The 21,729-nt window shown below is 35.9% G+C and overlaps 1 protein-coding gene across 2 annotated transcripts in view; it reads left to right on the top strand.

The window, feature by feature from the left end:
* Positions 1–21,729, top strand: part of LOC124167674 (titin) — a 57,936-nt gene that overhangs the window by 28,143 nt on the left and 8,064 nt on the right. For both annotated transcript variants that reach the window (XM_046545659.1, XM_046545661.1), the window contains 5 exons: positions 9,698–9,829; positions 10,758–11,038; positions 11,368–11,590; positions 13,368–13,694; positions 16,466–16,659. In XM_046545659.1, coding sequence (XP_046401615.1) covers positions 9,698–9,829; positions 10,758–11,038; positions 11,368–11,590; positions 13,368–13,694; positions 16,466–16,659 — 1,157 coding nt within the window. The remainder of the gene's footprint in view (positions 1–9,697; positions 9,830–10,757; positions 11,039–11,367; positions 11,591–13,367; positions 13,695–16,465; positions 16,660–21,729) is intronic.

Genomic DNA, 21,729 nt, shown 5'->3' with positions numbered 1-21,729 from the left:
TACGTCGCAGGGTAGCGGCGCGACCTGTCAAAAACTGCAATGGAATAACAGAGAATTGCACAGCTTTTATTTGAATAAATTGAAGATAAGCCGTTTAATTGTGTACTACGTGCTAGGTAATTTCTGCATGAAAAAAATTGGAAACCTGGACTTGAGAATCCCTTCTTTCCGGACTTCAGACATTTAGGGTTTGGCCGTGGGATGAATCTGCACAATTCCAGGTAAAAGCAGTTTTGGCGATTGGTCTAAACTCTAAATGTTACAGTTGCGGCCTATCTAAGATGGTGCGCTGAAAGTGCGTATCAAGTCACAACCCCCTTAGGTGAATTCAGTAAAAACGTTAATGCATGCAGCATGCTTTTAGAGGTAGGGGAGAGCGGGGTAATAGCGTACACTAAAGCATTTTTATTTTATATCTTTCAATTGAAAACTTCAACGAAAGAGGCAATCATATTATTTTGAAGGAAATTCGATTTTCCACCAATTCTTTGCTTATTTTGAAAATTTGACTTACTTTGAGTGTTATACCTATTTTACAAAACCCTTAACACTGCTCGGTATTGTCCCGAGTGCCGGGGAAATACCGGTATTACCCCTAACTGGTGGTGATGAACGATATTGATGATGAACGAAAGACTGCGGGGGAAAACAAAAATTTAATTTAAAGTTTTATTCCATCATCGAAATAAGTAAAACATAGCATAATAGCTTAAATTAAAATTAAAATAATTCCAACCCCGTATCTTAGTTGTACTAAAAGTGAGCTAACATAAAACTAAAATTAAATAAAATCCTTTTTTATTTCGATTAGTTTTTTTATTGTATAGCATTAAAGTATGGAAATCCATAATTAGTACAGACAAACTGACGACACGACGGATGAGGGTCGTTTGGATTATTGAGGTGTTCCGACTATTGTGTTTTCGGACTATCGAGGTTCGCCTGTACTTGGGAGGATTGGCGACTCACACATTCAAAAGTCCTTCATAATTCACACAAGCATTTTAATGTTTAAGTTGCTTAGGGAAGTTATAATGCCGTATGGGGCATTGTCGGTCAACACGGGGCAATACCATACACCTTGCGCCTTGTACGGTATTACCCCATGCAAGGTGTACGGAATTGCCCCAAAATGACATGACGCAGCATTTTCAACCCTAACCTAAAATAAGAACAATATAGGACTTGTTTTTGGTATTAAAAATAGCCATGATATAAAAAACCACTAGTTTGATTATAGTCACTTAGAACATGGTTCCCTCACCTCAGTTCGAGTTTGTCTTTAGAATTATAATAAAAGTTGACAAAACAGAAAAAGATTTCGTCACATGCCCATGCGTAAAGACAGAAGCTCCCAGATTGTCTTAATCGGTTTCGCTTTCCTCCGCTATGCATCAGTACTTCCCAGCGCTCACTACATACTTCAGTAGATCTAAAATTATGGTACACGGTATTGGCCCGCCGCACGGCATTACCCCGCTCTCCTCTACCTAAGAAAATTGTGAATTACTAAACAAAAATGGATAGTTTGAGGCGTGACTGCATTAAATTGCTTCATGTTAAATGAAAAAAAAAACGTATATTTCACACAAAAAAAAATTTATCCATAAAAAAAATAGGAAACCTGGACTTAAGAATCTCTACTCTCCGGAGTTTGGACATTCAGGTCATAAGCGTGGAACGAATCTGCGCTATTCTAGTCAAAAGCAGTTTTGGGTGATTCGTATAAACTCAATGTTAAAGTAGCGGCCTAATTTTGGTGAATTCTTCTTGATTATTTAGAAGTTGTCATTAGAAATTTGCTGATGTTAAAATGTCTCGGCTCAAGCAATCACAGGCAAAACCTCCGGTTCTCAAGTAAGTAGGGGCGAATATACTGCGTACATTCTGAAATGAGTTTTTTGATGATGGTCACTGGTGATCAAATCTAATTTTGACCATCAATGTGCTAGTAAAGTTATCATTAATTATATATACGTAATGAGTTAGCATAAGTTAAAATCAACAATAAATAATGGTTCTCATATACCAACTGAGAGACGGGTATGTGCTGGCCAATGATCGGAATAATTCCGATTGGTTTTCATTCCGAACGATTGATTCTGATTGGTTGCAATGTGAATGTTATTTTTTGTGTTTGCAAATTTTAACTGCTAGGGCGTGTATCGTTGTCGGAATTAAAAATTTCCAAAACATCAAATCCCAATTTATTTGTAAACCAATCGGAATCAACCGTTCGGAATGAAAACCGATCCGAATTATTCCGTCCAATTTCAAGCATACACCCCAACGATAAGCGAGTCGTTCATCCGGATGTCGGCGTAGTTTGAGTGAGACTAACCTGGATGAAAACCTAAGAAAAATTATCAGTTATTACGCAATCATTTTTCCTCTACTGGAAATCGGATCGGACGGATCAGGACGTTTCATTAGCCTTTTCCGAATTACTCGCGTAACTGTCATCTGTCTTTAAGCCTGAAGTAGGCAATAAAATCGAAATCAACCGAAATGCAAGCTATCATATTTTCTGTTTTAAGGAACACTTTTTGATGTTGCTTCTTCAAAAATTTTGTTATTACCTGTACTTGGTCTTTGTTATAGCTATTCCGGAAGCGCAGTAAAAGCAATGCACCAAAAACTCTTATGAAAATTTTCGCTGGTGAGAACATCGATTCTCAACCAAGTTTAATATTAGGGATGCATATCTTGCTGCAGGGTTGGTTTTAGTCATAGGATTATAGGGGATCTATTTAAATCGATCCAGTGAGGGGAAAGTGTTGGCAGGAAGAGTGGAACTCGTTGTTGATATCTTAGGGGCCTGCTCACTGCTCAACAGTTAGAAAGCTCCTTTGCCACATACTGGGGGTATTCTATTTTTATTTGTACGTGGATGAATAAACAAACATCTCTTAAAAATAGTACTACTAGTCGCTTTTTCAAGACGTTTTGAACAGGATAACTTCAGCTCATAACATATGCCCTGTCATTCTGTCAATTGCCATGAAGTGTTTCCGCAGTGGGCAGAAGTGGGCCTTCATATAAAATGTGGGAAAGGAGTTGGCTGTGGAATGATTTGGCGGCTGGTTAATTTTTTAATGAATTTAACGTACTAATATGATGCATCACTCCCGCTCAATGAGTCGTATATTGTTACATCTACGCTTCCTTACGTTTAGATTGTTTTAATTTTATCCTATTCTCTGAAAATTTGTGGTTAGATGGGATAGATGCTTTTCAATATTTAAATAGATCTCAGATATGGAAAAATATATCTGTAAAAAGTAAAATTGAAGATGCCGAGGCAAATTTTTCACATCTGAGTTTCATGTTAATATTGACAAAAATCTGTTCACTTTGAAACTTAGAGATTGAGGAAGCACATTTTTGGAAAGTATTACGCAAATAAAAATACAAGTCGATAAAAGGCATCTTAAAGTGAGTGAATCGTGAAATTATGCAGTACCTATCTTTATGGAACGTTTTCGCTGCATATTATGTCTCCTTTTTAATTTTATAATTTACCTTTTTTGGAATTTTCAGTACTATCTGCTATCTCTCAGTTGTCTTTTTTCAACTAGAAGTCTATTTGGATAAAAATCATATCCTTTTATCATTCTGTATTTTTCCTGTCGTTTTACGTGTACATTCATGCTTTTTGCCCAGATGTTAACAACATTTTGACAACCAAAAATGCTCGTGTTTACTTTAATGAGGCGTATTTAAAGATTTTCCTCTTTGTATGTGGCATGTAAATAGGCGATCAAGGTTGAAAAATATTTCCGTTAGATAAAGAAATATCTTCGGATCATAGATGAGACTCGACACCCCGATTTAACTTGATAGGTATTACTTAATTAAACTGGGTCGGCAAAATATTATATTAGTACCGTAAATGCTGTGAAGTTCCCTGGTAACAAAAAACTCGAGATATTACGATTTAAATCTGTAAAAAAAAGCATCCCCTATTATGCGGTGACGCCACGCTCAGCATCCATTCGAGCAATCTTTCTCATGGGGAAATTATTTGGTTTTAGAAATCCCAGTTTAGACGAATGTTAATGGTCAATTTTAACCTCATTTGAAAAAGGCCAGATTGGCGCCCATACGATGCCATTCCACGTGACATCACAGGGACCTAGATGCTGTGCGAGTAGATAGGAGTTTTACATTGTCTGAGATTACCACTGCATGCGAGAGGCAAAGAGCTCTGGGAAACATTTCTTAATAATCACCTATTAAAATTGCCTATGGTCGAAAAGTTTCCTTCGTTTGATAGGGTATTAATAATCCTTATTTAAGCCAAGCGCTACGTGCTAGCTGGGTACTCTACGCCACCGCCATGCTCGGCAGCAAGCAGCCTGCATCAGAGCGGCGTTCATAGCCTCGCACCCAGGTGGCCTCACACAGCTGCAGCCAGACATCTCTCGAGCTTTTCCCAGCATTCATACTTAGCCGTCGCGTTTTCGCGCGCTTCAAAATTTTCACTTTTCATTAAATCGCGAAAAATAGGTATTGTCATTTAAAAATATAAAAGTGGTAAGTACGTACTCCAGCAGGGTTATTCCACTAATCGTATGGCCGGGCCATCAGTCGAAATCGACCATAACTCCGGCCTCGTGACATACGTATGGCTTCGAGCGATTCTACTCTGAGCAAAAGGCCATAAGTCGGGCGGTAGCTATGGCCTGCAGGGCTATTCTACTAAACGGGGCCATACGTATGGCCGGCCGTAAGTTTCTTATAGCCCGACCCGAAATTACGGCCTATACCGATTCCACTCTCGTGGGGCCATATCGTATGGCCCGACCAAAAGTCTTAACGCCCTTTCTGCAGGCGAGTATGAGAATTATAATTGGTACTATAAGTTGGGTTCACTTTTTTTTAACACTAGTCATTTTTTGAGAAGGAAGTTTGTTCCAACGTGGATAAAAAATTAATTCTATGTTCCTTAACTGAAATGGACTCTTATTAAAGGATAAATTTGGATTTTCTTTAAACTCTGATCTGGCGGCAGACGCTGGAGATCTTTAAAAAAGTGAAGAACGCAAATCACGGGCGAGAAGAAGCAGAAGAAATTTGTACACGATTTGTACCCTACAGTATTAAAATATTCGTGAATTGTACATGTAATGGATAGAGTTAGAACATGACATCCTATTGTAGTTCTGACCCCCTTTCTCTCCTTCCAATGGTGTAACTATTGTCTCATGGCTGCAATAATTTGCCCTCAAAAGCCGTAGAAATCCAGCAAATGCACGAAATCTAAAGATGAAATTGAAACTTTAAGTTTCATTAATTTTTTTATCAGAGGCTTATGTTTAGGTAGCTGTATAAAATTAAAACATCAATATGAGACTATCATTCTTTCCTTGATTTATGGACGACATTTGTCCTTTACGCATCGACTTACTGAAGATTGCCTTACTGCCAAAAAAATGTGTTGCCCTATGTTTCTTAGATATCCTCCCTCATGAACCGTAATGCTACGAGAATCTTAAAATATAAAACATTTAATCGCGAATATTTCTAGCTACCTACAGCTTTTCGAAACAAGTAAGAAATCTGCCAGCAAATGTAGCACAGAAAGCAAATAAAAGCCCGTTCCTCCGTTCACTTTAACAGAGCATCCATTAAAAAAGTGTTTCTAACTTTTTAACTACAAGCGAACTTGTAGTTCATCCACTATATCTATTTACGAATTAAGTAACAAGTTCTTTTGACGCGCGGAAATATTTAATGAAAATATCCATCACCGTATGCGAACGGATTACACGTATCCCATATACTCCTTCTTTCCAGATGAAATCGGCGTCTTTATTTTATATATCTAGCCAATGCCCGTTGAATCCGTATATGTGCTCCCCCGCAATATTAATATATTTCTTGAAACAATAGCTATATAATCGACGACAGTCCGTAAATTTCTTCTATAACTCCGCAGGCGAGCAATGTTATTTCGTATGGCCCGAGTTATGACCGCCTCTTAGGCAGGCCATAGTATTACGGCCTTTAGGCCATAGCTACCGCCCGACTTATGGCCTTTCGCTCTGAGTGGAATCGCTCGAAGCCATACGTATGTCTCGAGGCCGTAGTTATGGTCGATTTCGACTTATGGCCCGGCCATACGATTAGTGGAATAACCCTGCTGAAGGCCGTAATACTATGGCCTGCCTAGGAGGCGGTCATAACTCGGGCCATACGAAATAACATTGCTCGCCTAAGGAGTTTCTTTGCTTTCTGTGCTACATTTGCCAGCAGATTTCTTACTTGTTTCGAAGAGCTGCAGGTAGCTTGAAATATCCGCTATTAAATGTTTCATGTTTTAAGATTCTCGTAGCATTACGGTTCATGAGGGAGGATATCTAAGAAACATAGGGCAACACATTTTTTTGGCAGTAAGGCAATCTTCAGTAAGTCGATGCGTAAAGGACAAATGTCGTCCACAAATCAAGGAAAGAATGATAGTCTCATATTGATGTTTTCATTTTACACAGCTACCTAAGCACAAGCCTCTGATAATAAAATTAATGAAACTTAAAGTTTCAATTTCATCTTTAGATTTCGTGCATTGGCTGGATTTCTACGGCTTTTGAGGGCAAATTATTGCAGCCACGAGACAATAGTTACACCATTGGAAGGAGAGAAAGGGGGATAGAACTACAATAGGATGTCATGTTCTAACTCTATCCATTACATGTACAATTCACGAATATTATAATCATCATAATACTGTAGGGTACAAATCGTGTACAAATTTCTTCTGCTCCTTCTCGGCCGTGATTTGCGTTCTTCACTTTTTTTAAAGATCTCCAGCGTCTGCCGCCAGATCAGAGTTTAAAGAAATTCCAAATTTATCCTTTAATAAGAGTCCATTTCAGTTAAGGAACAAAGAATTAATTTTGTATCCACGTTGGAACAAACTTCCTTCTCAAAAAATGATTAGTGTTAAAAAAAAGTGAACCCAACTTATAGTACCAATTACAATTCTCATACTCGCATGAGGAAAGGGCGTTAAGACTTTTGGCCGGGCCATACGATATAGCCCCTCGAGAGTGGAATCGGTACAAATCGGTATAGGCCGTAATTTCGGGTCAGGCCATAAGAAAGAAACTTACGGCCGGCCATACGTATGGCCCCGTTTAGTAGAATAGCCCTGCAGGAGTTATAATCTTTCGATTTAGGCAATAAAAAAACTATAGGGAACCACCCTATTTGACCCTTAATATTGCTATCCTAGAGCTTATGCACGAAGTTGTACTGTGTGTTTTGCAGGTTGCATATAAATTAGGAGCATGGTAATTAGAGGCAAGGCCTAGGACCAGGTTAATTAAGGTAATGATAAGCATTTAATTTAATAGGACTAAACTTTTAAAACTGTGTATGGTGTTATTACATCGTGCGTAGGCACATTTATGAATTTCAATGTAGTTTTACTTTTGGATTAGTGAATTTGGTTACCCAAAAACTTCCTATATGATAAGATTTGCTTCATTTACACAGTCCATCCACCAACTCCTAGCCTTTGGCTGATCGACTAATAAATGCATAGTCAGCAGCGAACCTTAATAACTTTAGCAGTAATCACCAAGTCTAATTTCTTCAGTTAACACAACCAAAATATACCTTACTATCTTGTCCATGTATGTGCTAAGCAGCTGAGTTGAGTGCAATCAACCTTACATAACATTCTTGCCAAAAAATTTATACCCCGACTTTATGATGTTTATCCTCACTTATGCGGGCTGTGCCATGCACAAGTTATAAGTAAGTCTATGCTTCTCCCAAATGCTACTTTGGTTAAGTGAAGTTCGAGTTCACCCTAGGATAGGCTACAGGTATGGGACCTCCTCACACTCCAGATAAGGAGAGGCCAGTACATACCTTTCAATGGGCTATACCATCCTTTGAAAAATCTGGTGTCAGTTCTCATATCAGGAACAGTTCATATTACTCCCATTAGTCCTGTAAGGATAACTGCAGTGTAGGTGTATTCACTGGTGTTCAGCAAGATTTTGTGGAACATATTGTAATGATAAATGAAAAAACTTTGTGTATGTCCACAGTTTTTATTAGCATACGATGCATTCCAGCAAATCAGCTTTGCCATCATCAGGTACAAATGCCACCCTCTTTATTACTTGTTTTTTTCCTCTTTCCATTCTATGATTTTTAAAACTGCTGGAACATTTTTTAAAGAATAGGCATGACTAGAATTTGGTTGTATTGCAATGATGTTTTCAGATGTGAGATGTTTTCAGTGTGTTACTTGAGTGAGTGAGGGAGAAATGTCATCTTACTCATCATGGCTTTACTGGGTGTGAGGAGGAAAGCTCTTCTTTTCCTCCAATAAGGCATTGGCACCCATTAACAAAACACTGCTGATAACTAGTAGTTGAGAAAGGAGTTGAATGTTAATGCATTAGATGGGGAAAAGAGGTTCCTCCTCAGAAGAATTTGTTCAGAGGCAAGGGAGAAAGTCCCCCTTGCTTCTGCACATGAGCGAAAAATATTTAAGTGGTTCTTGGGGGATCCGTGGTCAGCTGAGAGTCAAGTCACTTGTAATTGAAGTGTGTGGGACCTGATTGTGCTTATGAAATCACTTGACTTTGACATCGCAGATGACAAGGGTGAAATACTGAGAATAAGTTCTTAACTGAAATTACACTACTGTGAAGTGGAATTACACTACTATAGGTGCCTTTTCCTCCTGCTATTATAAATTCTGAATATGACACTTTTTTTCCTTCAAAAAATGCATTTTAGTTCAACAATCTAATTCTGTGACATGACAAAATGATGACGCTGACTGTTTCACTATCCTCTTGCTTGCATGTTTTTACTCATTGTTTCTGCTATCTAAGATAAATCCATACATTAAAATACTCTCAACTAATTCACTCGGTAATCTAAGTAATAAGGTGTATAATGGCATATATGTAACATGATTCTGTCAGATTTTTATGCAAATGCTTTGACCTCAGCACGTTACATATTTTCTCCAATATTACATATTTTCAATCTTTGGAGCCCTATTGGGAAATTTTGCAACTTCTCTATAGTTGTAACTGTCCTCTCCTATATAAATGAATGAAATAAATTATGGTCTCACAGGTTATTTAGGACGTATTAGGGCTTAGCATTATGATCCTTGGTACTTTTCAATGAGAATGAAGGATCCTGCATACCCTATTGGTCTGAGCAGTAACCCAAAAGACCAAATGTTCATGGTATTATTCTTGGTTAAGGGGCAGGGATACCGACGTAGAAAAAATATTGGGGGGGGGCCCAAACTTGCCCCAGGAAATTTTATGGGTAGTGTTTTTAGTAGAGTAGAGTAGTAGGTAGTTCTAAGTTTTTCAAGCATTTTAGAAGAGTCATATGATCAACATTAGGACCCTGACAACTAGATTCTCGATACCTGGATACTTCAGGGAAAATCGACAAGCCTGACACATTTTTTCCTCACACCCATAACGAATTTTTGAGGGGCTTGGGCCCCCTCAGGCCCCATGGAGTCGGCACCACTGTTAAGGGGTGAATACTTATCTCTTTGCAATTACATAATATTATTTTATTTGCTTTATAAAATGTGAATACAATATTTATTTTGTGCTGGGAATGGATGTTAATTTAACACAAACATGTGTTACACATTATTTTTTGCATTGTATTTAATGACTCATTTCATACTTTCCAGCACGCCCAGGTCCTCCAGGAAAACCAGAAGTCATTCCAGATGCTTCCCTTGGCATTGATCCCAAGAAGGGAAGAGATGTGGTCAACCTCAAATGGACCCCACCTCGCTACCTTGGAGGATTTCACTTGACAGGTTGGTTTTACAATTTCTGCTTTTCTGTCAAGTTACCCATTTTGAAAGTGGCAGTTAGCCACCCTCTTTGCTACAGCAACGAGATGAACAGGGAGATGAAAGGTTATGAAATGTAATTATGGTAGGTGAGCATTTCACAACCTCTCCATATGGAATGATGATGAATATCCTTTTTCTGTGAGCCTCTAGTATTTGAATGTAATGTGAAAACTCGGCACAATGTGTGCTCATGATCCGCAAAATCACTTGCCATATCTGGCACTTGCTACATCTATTTATCGGTGAAGGAGGAAGCCCCCAAATTCCCGTAGTCACCTTTACTTTCCATTTTCATTTCATATCTGTGCTATTCCCTGAGGAATAAGATCTGGGTTTCCCACCTGTTTTTGGGGTCATTATTTCCACTGTCACTGGTGAAATGGATTACCTCTATTTCTTCTCAAAGTACCTAGCTATGCACTGTTCTGAAGAGATATACCTCATGCCGGTGAGCACGTACCATGATAGGGGCTTCTTGGCCTCCCTATATTCATATTTTAATACATAAATCATTAGCCTTTTGATGACACACTATCAAACACTCATTATAATTCTCAATTCTCTCTTTATGTGGCACTCACCAAAACCACTACATATATCATAGATGTTGGCTTGAAAGGATGTGATACATATTCCCCTCGTATAGAAGTGGTTGAAAATGGTGAGATAACCGATGAGGAGGCCATTATAAAATAGAACTTAACTTTTTATCAATAAATGTAGATTATTCCTTGGGTTTATGCCTTATTGCATCGTTATTTTGCCTGACATAATCAAATCTCCACAACCTCTGTCCTCTTCAATTCAGTATTGTGTAATACTGTAAATTATGTATTTTCAAGCCCTATATTTTGATTGCAGTATGTTATTTACTGATGATATTCCTCAGGGTACCTAGTTGAGAGGAGGGAGCTTGGATCTGCTGGAGTTGGACCTGGTGTCTGGGTGAGAGCAAATGCTGTCTTGGCAAGGGCACCAAGGTTAGCTGTTGCCTCCCTGGAGCCAGGGAGGAGATATCAGTTCCGTGTGAGTGCAGAGAATGCTGCTGGTTTGATGTCAGAGCCAAGTCCCCCTTCAGAGCCTTTAGCTGTCGGATATCAAGGAGGAGTGGCCACTCCTCCACGGTTCCTAACCACTCTCTCTGATACTACTGCCATCGAAGACAAGAGGGTAAATAAAATCATTGTTATGCTTATATAATAATACTTATATATTTATGCCCCAAGAAAATTTTTACATGAGTCAATTAAAATATTTCACATCATTACTTTCCCCATATATGTATATTGTAAATTTAGAAATATATCTGTTCACTTTATGATACTCGAATGAAGACAATTTATTATTTTTTTTTGGCATAATTGCTAATACTTGACTGAAATCTGTAATTCTTTTAATTTTCATAAATTTGTATCGTCCATTGAAATTTTAAAATACATTTTGTCCAGTTGAGATATAATATTTTATCTTTAAGGCTTCTTAATGTAATTTTCTTCCAGATTGATTTTGTGGTGGACTTAACTGGAACTCCTGCTCCATCCATATGCTGGTACAAAGATTCTAATGAAATTTTTAGCACACGTAGAACTCGAGTTGCCACAGGAAGTGGCCGTACATCTCTGACGTTTCATCAAGTGGGATTAGCTGATGAGGGAGAGATAAGGTGCACGGCAACAAATAAAGCTGGACACGCTGTGACAAAGGCAATGCTAAGAGTTGAGGGTAAGTCATACTCTTTTTATCAATGGGCGCATTCTGGGGGAGTGAGCTCAGAGTTCTTGCTCATCATGGTAGTGGACTGCTACATAGCATATCCTCAATTTCCCTGAATGCAAAAAAGTGGAATGGGTACCACATATGGGCTTCTGAGTCATATATCAGCACACCATTGGCCATCTAGAACTAATATTTGAGCTCCTGCTAATCAGTGACCAGTGCTCATGCAAGTAGCGGCCAAAAAGTCCACTCCGAGAAATTACTTGAGTGGTCGTACTGAGTTGCTATGTAGTAGTTGCTTTCAGGAGAAAATTCCCTAGCTGTTATGGTAGTGCTCTGAGCACTCACTCCTGAAAGCACCCAACTTTGTAGTTGTGTTCATTAAAAAAATTACTAATTGGGCAAAGGTAGTAGAGCTGTCATGGTGGCAAAATATCAAAGAAGTATCTGTTGTGTTGATCAAAACATTAGGTAGCATACATAGATTAACTGTTGGGGAGAGAGTAAAAGTTCAGATATTTCCTTGTTGTTTCAGCAAAAGTTTTCATGGCTATATCTTCACAGGTGGCTCGTCCTTTGCTCTGTATACTTTTCTGTTCCCATTATGGTATGGTAAGCTTTGGGATATTTGCCATGTACTTTCTTTCCCTATGGGTTGAAAGTACACTTGGTACCGAGTTCTATCAGTTCTAAGCTAACCTATTATCCTTCCAACTGGTAAACTTATTTAACTGCATGCAATCGTGGGAGTGTGTTGAAATCTTAATGCATGTGAAAACTCTGTTGTTGAAAAGAATGAGTCATCAGTGGCACAATTAAGTGTGCTTGATGAAATTTATTCTCCAGAAGATATAAAAAACCCTGAAAGTGAAAGCTACTGTGGATGGCCATAGGAATGAGTCAGTAGTGGCACAATTAAGTATGTTTGATGACATTTAATCTCTAGAAGATAGTGAAAATCCAATAAATGCCAAATGAGAATATGTCTGTGCAGTTTGTGAACTCTGGCATTGCACAATAATATGAACTTATTGGTACCTCCACTGCATAAACGCTCAAATATTGCCCACCAAATCAAATACGCTCATTTAGGAGCTCAACAATACGAATGTGCTCAGCTGGCATTAGCCGGAGCATAAACACTCACCTCCAATTCTCCAAGCTTTGGAGGTGAACATTTGTGCTCTGGCTACTGCCAGCTGAGCGAATTCATATTGTTGGAATCCTAGATGAGCGTATTTGAATCGGTGGGTGATATTTGAGCGTTTATGCAGTGGAGATATCGTTATGCTACCTGAATGAAGAAAAATCGTACAAAATGGACAAAATCCTGCTGTTTCCATATTTAACTACCTATTTTGCCCTGGGTACCCTGAGGGCCTGCATTTAAAATCAGTAGACAAGAGTTAATGTGTTCAGTGATACCAATGAAAGAAGAATGAAATTTTTTATGTATTTTCCCTGGAACCTAGAAGTTGTATTTTTATGAAGATATTACCTGGAGCGATGACCTATGATGATCACATTTACTCTGAATTACTGGATAATGCTAGTTTAACCACAAGTGTTAAAACTAAGTTCAGTTCTTTTATTACGTGAATCATTAGAGGAGCTCATAATAACCAACTAACACCACTATAAAATAATTAAATAAAATTAATTTCATTTTATAGTGGTGGTATTTCAATTAATTTTAAAATTTGGATTTTTATACCTTTGGTCATTTATTCACTATGCTATGTATTTTTTATATTAACCTAAGTCATGTTTATGTTTTTCAAAGCTCGACCTCGACTCCGACTGCCTCGTACTCTGAGCCCTGCTAGCAGTATAGGGTCATCTGTTGATGAGGAGGGCTTGCTATTCCACCTTGATGAAGTAATCAAACTCAGAGTTGGAGTCACTGGTCGCCCTCAGCCTGAAGTCACATGGTACCACAATGGAGAAAAATTAACTTCAGGAGTGAAAGATAGAGTAGAAATAACTGACTCTGGAAAGTACTCATCTTTGAGGATATTAGCTGCCAAACGAAGCGATCGGGGAGAATATCGGGTTACCGCTGTTAACGTCCATGGCCAAGATACGGCATCATTCCTTGTCACCGTAACTGGTAAGATGGTTTTTAATTAGATAAATCAAATGAAATATTTCTGAGTGCCTAACTGTTGAAAGGGTAAGAAAAACTGACATTGTTTTTGTTAATAAACATTATGTACTGGCGTACAAAATTAAATTTTACATAGTGATACCAATGAATTTCACTATCTGTATTATTGTGAGATCATCATGCTTGATATTTGTGGTTAGAATTTCAATTTGAAAATGAGTTAATCAAAAATCTTATTTTCAATGTCAAAAATTCAATAGGGCTGTAATTCTAGCCAAGGGCCTTTGACCTTCCAGGTTATTGATTTCATCAAAATCTACTCTGTGAAGTTGCAAATTCACTCAATATAACTTAAATTTGATATTGTCTATGCCTAATAATTACAGCTACTTTAATAATGACAAGGATATGCTGTACATGAACTTATTTCTCCGTGGTAAAATTTTCATGTTCAGATAATTTTTAATTGATAGTTACATAATTATGTATTTTTTAAAACTTTCATATGTTATGTATTTCATAGTACCACTTATCATTTAGCGATTTCATATTTACCTGCAAGGGTGTTAATTTTTGTTATTGTTAATGGAAACAGTCCAGAACATCTATATCGGACTGAGAATATACTTAGAGCTTTATTTTGCCAACACCCACTGTATTAAAAGAATATAAGTGCACATTAGTGTGTACCGAAAAATGACTTTTTTCGGAGTCAAATATACGATATGCGATAAAGTTATGTACCTGTATCATTATCATTATAACCTATTCACTTTATGTTTGCTGGTGATCTTTCATGCGATGTGATGGGTAAATTCCTCTGTAAATCCGCATCTAGGAATATGTTCCCTTCCCTTCTATGGGAATAAGGATTTTAGGCTTTTAATACTATAGCTTCAGTCATAAAGTGAAATACAAAATATAAGTATAACTTTATCTCTCAACTAGCTTTTTCAGAAGATTTGCCCATAGATTCAGTAACATACATATTTAAAAGGCTTGTTGCTGAAAATAAATCAAAGAGGGCTATATTTGATGGACTTTGGAGGGCATTATTTGGACCATCAGAAATACACCAATGTTTTTCCACAATTCTTGATTATATGGCCTCATGAAATTCTCCAACCTAATATGTACCTACTTCAAGTGTTATGTCATGTGGACGTTTTAGTTTACTTTTAACATTGTGATAATCAATCACCTACTACTGATTATCACAGCCAGAGTAATTATTTTTTAGAAAAAATAAATGCTGAAAATCAATTAAATTTACTCAAATATGGAATAGTATGATTGCTAAAGCCAAATTCCACCAGTTAAAAAATACTCATAAGAAACAAAAACTTACCAAAGCTGACATTCAAAGTAGCGGAAGAGATATATGGGAACCACTAATAAATGTCCTTCCAAAAATGTATTCAATATATTCATTGTTAAGGAATATCTTCTACAAAGGAATATAGATGTTAGCCATATCTGATTGCTCTGAGACCATTGAATGAAATCACTTTTTCCTGTAAAGTCATAAAGCTTATGGCTGATTTGAGGAGCTATCATGTTGCACATGCCTCATTTTACGATTGTAGAGGAAGGAGTTGAGGAAGGGGGAATTTTTCTTATGTGGACTAATAAAATTAACCACTAATGTAGCCATTTATTCATAGCGAATTCTGATAAATATCCCCTCAAAGCTAACGAAAAGATTCCAAGACATTAGAGAGTGGTCGGATATTCACTTACATATTAGGTTTATGAACCAACAATGTTTTTTACCTGGAAAATGACAAATAAGCATTTCTACTCAAAAATTCATACATATTTATTTTGAAATGTATAATATTTAGGCTTCATATTATGGGAATTATTTCCTTCCATAAGGTGAGAGGGACACTTGAAAGGGGTTAGCATATGAAAAAAATCCTTAATTTATCACAAGTTCAGCTGCCAAAAAGCAATATTTGATGTGATGCCACACGAAGCCAGACATTTTGGGGGCATGCAGGTTGCCTGTACTAAAAAAATGTTGATCATTCTCACACATCGTCAAACTAAACAATTTTTAAAAGACACTTAAAATTTTGTGATTATAATTCTGGCAGTCATTCTCACCATTGGTTATTACCATAATGGCTTAGGCGCTGTGGTTATTTCTTCTCAGGTGTCTCAGGTCCCCGAATTCAAATGTAATTTTTGAAAAAATGTAAGTGTTAGGGCTTGGGTGGCAGTGGTTAATTATCTGATTTTGAAAAAAAATTTGGATATGAGACCCTGATATAAGTGCACAACTTTCGTGCATACAGGACAAATGTGACCCCAAAAAAAGTTATACTTCGGCCCACCCTGGGGCACATCTCATTAATGAAAATGGTAATGCACAATGCACCAGAGTGTAATGTTTTACATGGAAGTCAGTAGAGATTATCCTTAAAAATTGCTCTTCTTGTTTGGTTATTTATTCATTTGTCAATATTTTTTATAGCTCTCCTTTCAGAAATGACCATCTCTAATCTCTAATTTTAATTGCTTCCTTAATTTGGAATGCATAGACTTCATGCTCCATATTCGTAACCTCTAGAATTTCTTTGGAGAAAATTTTCCCCTAGGCACTGTTTTCCAGTAAATTACTCTCTTGATTCACCCATTTCATTTTAATGTTTCTCCAAAGCCTCATTTCCTTGACCTTTTAGTTTCCCTTGTCACAGTAACTTGCAGTGAATTACATTATGCGTTCAACTGCTGAAATAAGAGATAATGACATAATATTTCTCATTCAGATCGCCCAATGCCTCCATCTAAAGTTGATGTGCAGCTGGTGCAGGTAGGAGAAACTGGCAGTAAAGAGAATGAAGAAGACGTTGGAAGTGAGGAGGCAAAACCATCTTCTAGATACTATCTTAGAGTATCCTGGTCTCCACCAGATGATGATGGGGGCTGTAGGGTTGGGAGCTATATCATTGAATACTATAGGGTAATTAGCATTTAACTTTTTCTCTGTCAAAGTATTAAATGTGAAATATGAACATGGTAAAGATTTGAAAATTCTATTTATCATGATTTTATATTTAACCCTAAGTTGGTTTTGGGATGGGACTGGGATCTACCAGATGCCAGGCCATTTTCTTTTCATTGCCCCCATCGTATTTTAATGTCCAGGAAACTCATATTCCTTGTATCTTATTATTTTATGGTTCTGAAATAATCACCATTATGATTATATGTTTTGTCACATTTATGGAATAAATTTTGATATTTTTTTGTTTTTGGAGTCTGGTAGATACCACGTGACTACTTGAGTGACACTAAGTTACATCGTAATAGCTTTGTGATATTCATCGCAAAGTTTTTAGCTTTGTTTATAATTTTAACCAGCAACTATTTAAACCATTAAATTTTGGATATGCGTCTTATTGCTTCGAATTTTTTTATTGCAATCAATTTGTTATAATTTCGATGAAAGAAAATCTGTAAGAAACATCAAAATAAGTTGTATTCACTCTTTGATTAACCCTTTTACTGCCACCGGGCCGATATATCAGCCCTTGCTGGTCAAGTGAAAACTGCCAGGGGCTGATTTATCTTTTTTTTCGTGATTGTTGCCTTTTCAGTGGCTGTAATTTTTGTAAACCTCCATAATGTATCTATGGTTATAAGATGTAACTATATCTTAAGAATTGGGAAAAAATCTAGACGTATTAAATAAAATTAAGTAGCTGAAAAATATTTAAATCTGAAATGTTACTAATTCCTGAAAATAAATAGCCTTGGCAGTCTTCGTACATCCCACCCCTATTGGAAATTTCTTATAAGAAAATTTCTTATCAGAAATTGGACATATTTCTTATAAGAAAATTTCTTATAAGAATTTTTCTTATAAGAAAATTTCTCTTAAGAATTTTTCTATAAGAAAATTTCTTATCAGAAATTGGGCATATTTCTTATAAGAAAATTTCTTATAAGAATTTTTCTTATAAGAAAATTTCTTCTAACTATCAGTTACAAAATGTTATTTATAACAAATTTTCTGATGGAAATATTTATTATAAATATTATATCAACATGCTTAAAACACTTGCGCAAACTTCTATAAAAAGCTACATAAGATTTACATCCCTACTGAGAGTACAAGTTAGCATTATACCTAATTCAATCCAAATGTAGACGCCTATATCTTATACAGCAAACCTAATGATTTCCCATGAACCAAATGTAGATGTCTATCATCAGTGTACATCATAAAGGACATTGAAGCCCTGTAAAGTTCACCTGGCTGGCCAGACAAGGCGAGATACCATAGAGGTCTTTCAGGGCATGGGTTCTGTATAGGGTTAATGTCCCCACATGCTAAAAGAAACTAAAATCAATGAAACCAACGATAGCCTAGAATGATATACTGATAATTGAATACAACTTTGGCAATCATTACGCAATGAAAGATACAGGAATTGCAATATGGAATATGATTTAACCTGGAAAATTGAAGAGGCAAATGAAATAAAATTCAAGTTCCACTGGGGATAGGTACTTCAAGAAATTATATGGGAAGGAAGAGTAAAATTTGATAAATCAAATGCATGTGAGCAATGTTTATTTAAGATACCAGAGAGAATGAGACCTCTACATGCAGATTTGGATAGATAATAAAAGAAATAAGCAAAGCAAAATGGAATTTGATGCCATTTTGGAGAAAAGGATATGTAGAATATGGCTAACAATAATTGCAAGATTTAGGGAAATTAATAGGAATCACAGAAACACTGATTGAGAATAATAGTTGATGTATTTTCCATAAAATAATAACTGTGCAGATGTTGGCATACTCATACAAATTCATTCTCATTCTCTTCAGAGAGGTCTAAATCACTCACTTTGTCCATTAAAACACTGTTTTCATTAAAACTTCCTCTTATGTTAGATATGCCACAATCTGAAAAATATACATGTCTATCTAAATTAATGATGAAAAGTTTAAAATTCAACGAAACTATCTGTTTAAGGTAACATAATTTTAGGAATGACAGTTTTTTAATACTTACCAAATGAGGTCAATGCCTTATTTTGGTTAGAAGCACACGACTTATTTTATTAAACTGCTATCACAAAGACATAGTGAATGATTAACATATAAAAGCAATCCCTAGCAACCTAACAACCAAACAAGTTTTGGTTGTTAGGTTGCTAGGGAACCATGTGATCAGTATCCTGCAACGTATGCAATCGTAGTATAGACTCGAAACAGACAGATCTTTTAAGTCTACAATTTTTCATGTGCCCTCAGCGATATATATACTAACAAGTCGCATTAAAGAAGCCTCCGCTTCTTGGAACCATTTATGTCAAATACCATGCTGAAAAAACCAGGAAATTAGCAGAACATTACTTAAAAAAAAGTTATACATAATTTCCAAAAATTATCTTATGTAGAATTCCTTAAATAATTATCAATTGCCAACATAAGTTATGGTGACACGCCTGCTGGATAAAAACCTAAAAGGTATGCAACCCGCGCAGCATTATTGTAGAATTCTATAAGAAATGCAGATTTCTTTAAGAATTTTTGTAAGACTTATAGAATCCTATAAGAATTTCTATAAGACTTTAGGAATCCTATAAGAAATCTGTAAGACTTATAGAATCCTATAAGTCTTACAAAATTCTTATAAGAATTTCTGTAAGACTTATAAGAAATTTCCAATAGGGACCTGAAATGGGCTGGCAGTAAAAGGGTTAATACAATTACCTCCATCATTATTATGCATAAATGTGTTGTCCATTCATAAAATTGAGTATTCAATGAATGATTTATTCTAGTTAAAAAGTTATTTCTACTTTAATGCATTTTGTTTAATCATTCCAAAATAGTGTCTGTGAGACGCCATGTGACAAATGGCGTTCCACAATGTGACGCGACTGATGGAGGGTTAATGTTAAAAACAGAGACTCCACTTTACAGTGGATCCACTTTGAATTCAGAGCTGATTTTGTATGTGTTTGTTAAAACTAAAATTTTAATTTTTATTAGCATTTATAATTTTTCATGCCTTCCCTATTGAAAATTTCTTATAAGTCTTACAGAAATTCTTATAAGAATTCTGTAAGACCTATAGGATTCTATAAGTCTTACAGAATTCTTATAGGATTCTATAAGTCTTACATATTTCTTATAGGATTCTATACGTCTTATAGAATTCTTATAGGATTCTATAGGTCTTACAGATTTCTTATAGGATTCTATAAGTCTTATAGAAATTCTTATAGGATTCTATATGTCTTACAAAAATTCTTATAAGAAATCTGCATTTCTAATTATAGAATTCTACAATAATGCTGCGCGGGTCGCATACCTTTTAGGTTTTTATCCAGCAGGCGTGTCACCATAACTTATGTTGGCAATTGATAATTATTTAAGGAATTCTACATAAGATAATTTTTGGAAATTAAGTATAACTCTTTGTTAAGTAAGTTCTGCTAATTTATTGGCGTTTTCAGCATGGTATTTGACATAAATGGTTCCAAGAAGTTGAGGTTTCTTCTTATGAGACTTGTTAATATATATCCCTAAGAGCACACGAAAAATTGTACACTCATAAAATCTGTCTGTTTCGAGTCTATAGATTACTTAACCGATGGAAGTTTGATATGGGCCATGAATAAGCACGATGTATACTACGATTGCATACGTTGCAGGATACTGTTCACATGGTTCCCTAGCAACCTAACAACCAAAACTTGTTTGGTTGTTAGGTTGCTAGGGATTGCTTTTATATGTTAATCAGTCACTATGTCTTTGTGATAGCAGTTTAATAAAATAAGTCGTGTGCTTCTAACCAAAATAAGGCATTGACCTCATTTGGTAAGTATTAAAAAACTGGCATTCCTAAAATTATGTTACCTTAAACAGATAGTTTCGTTGAATTTTAAACCCTTATCATTAATTTAGATGGACATGTATATTTTTCAGATTGTGGCATATCTAACATAAGAGGAAGTTTTAATGAAAACAGTGTTTTAATGGATAAAGTGAGTGATTTAGTCGTCTCTGAAGAGAATGAGAATGAATTTGTATGAGTATGCCAACATCTGCACAGTTATTATTTTATGGAAAATACATCAACTATTATTCTCAATCAGTGTTTCTGTGAATCCTATTAATTTCCCCAAATCTTGCAATTATTGTTAGCCATATTCTACATATCCTTTTCTCCAAAATGGCATCAAATTCCATTTTGCTTTGCTTATTTCTTTCATTATCTATCCAAATCTGCATGTAGAGGTCTCATTCTCTCTGGTATCTTAAATAAACATTGCTCATATGCATTTGATTTAACAAATTTTACTCTTCCTTCCCATATAATTTCTTGAAGTACCTATCCCCAGTGGAACTTGAATTTTATTTCATTTGCTTCTTCAATTTTCCAGGTTAAATCATATTCCATATTGTAATTCCTGTATCTTTCATTGCGTAATGATTGCCAAAGTTGTATTCAATTATCAGTCCATCATTCTAGGCTATCGTTGGTTTCATCGATTTTAGTTTCTTTTAGCATGTGGGGACATTAACCCTATACAGAACCCATGCCCTGAAAAACCTCTATGGTATCTCGCCTTGTCTGGCCAGGCAGGTGAACTTCACAGAGCTTCAATGTCCTTTTTGATGTACACTGATGATAGACATCTACATTTGGTTCATGGGAAATCATTAGGTTTGCTGTATAAGATATAGGCGTCTACATTTGGATTGAATTAGGTATAATGCTAACTTTGTACTCTCAGTAGGGATGTAAATCTTATGTAGCTTTTTATAGAAGTTTGCGCAAGTGTTTTAAGCAAGTTGATATGATATTTATAATAAATATTTCCATCAGAAAATTTGTTATAAAAAACATTTTGTAACTGATAGTTAGAAGAAATTTTCTTATAAGAAAAATTCTTATAAGAAATATGCCCAATTTCTGATAAGAAATTTTCTTATAGAAAAATCTTATAAGAAATTTTCTTATAAGAAATATGCCCAATTTCTGATAAGAAATTTTCTTATAGA

The sequence above is a fragment of the Ischnura elegans genome, chromosome 1, assembly GCF_921293095.1.
Source record: "Ischnura elegans chromosome 1, ioIscEleg1.1, whole genome shotgun sequence".
In the NCBI taxonomy this organism is placed as follows: Eukaryota; Metazoa; Arthropoda; class Insecta; order Odonata; family Coenagrionidae; genus Ischnura; species Ischnura elegans.
This window is presented reverse-complemented; position numbering and strand designations above follow the sequence as displayed.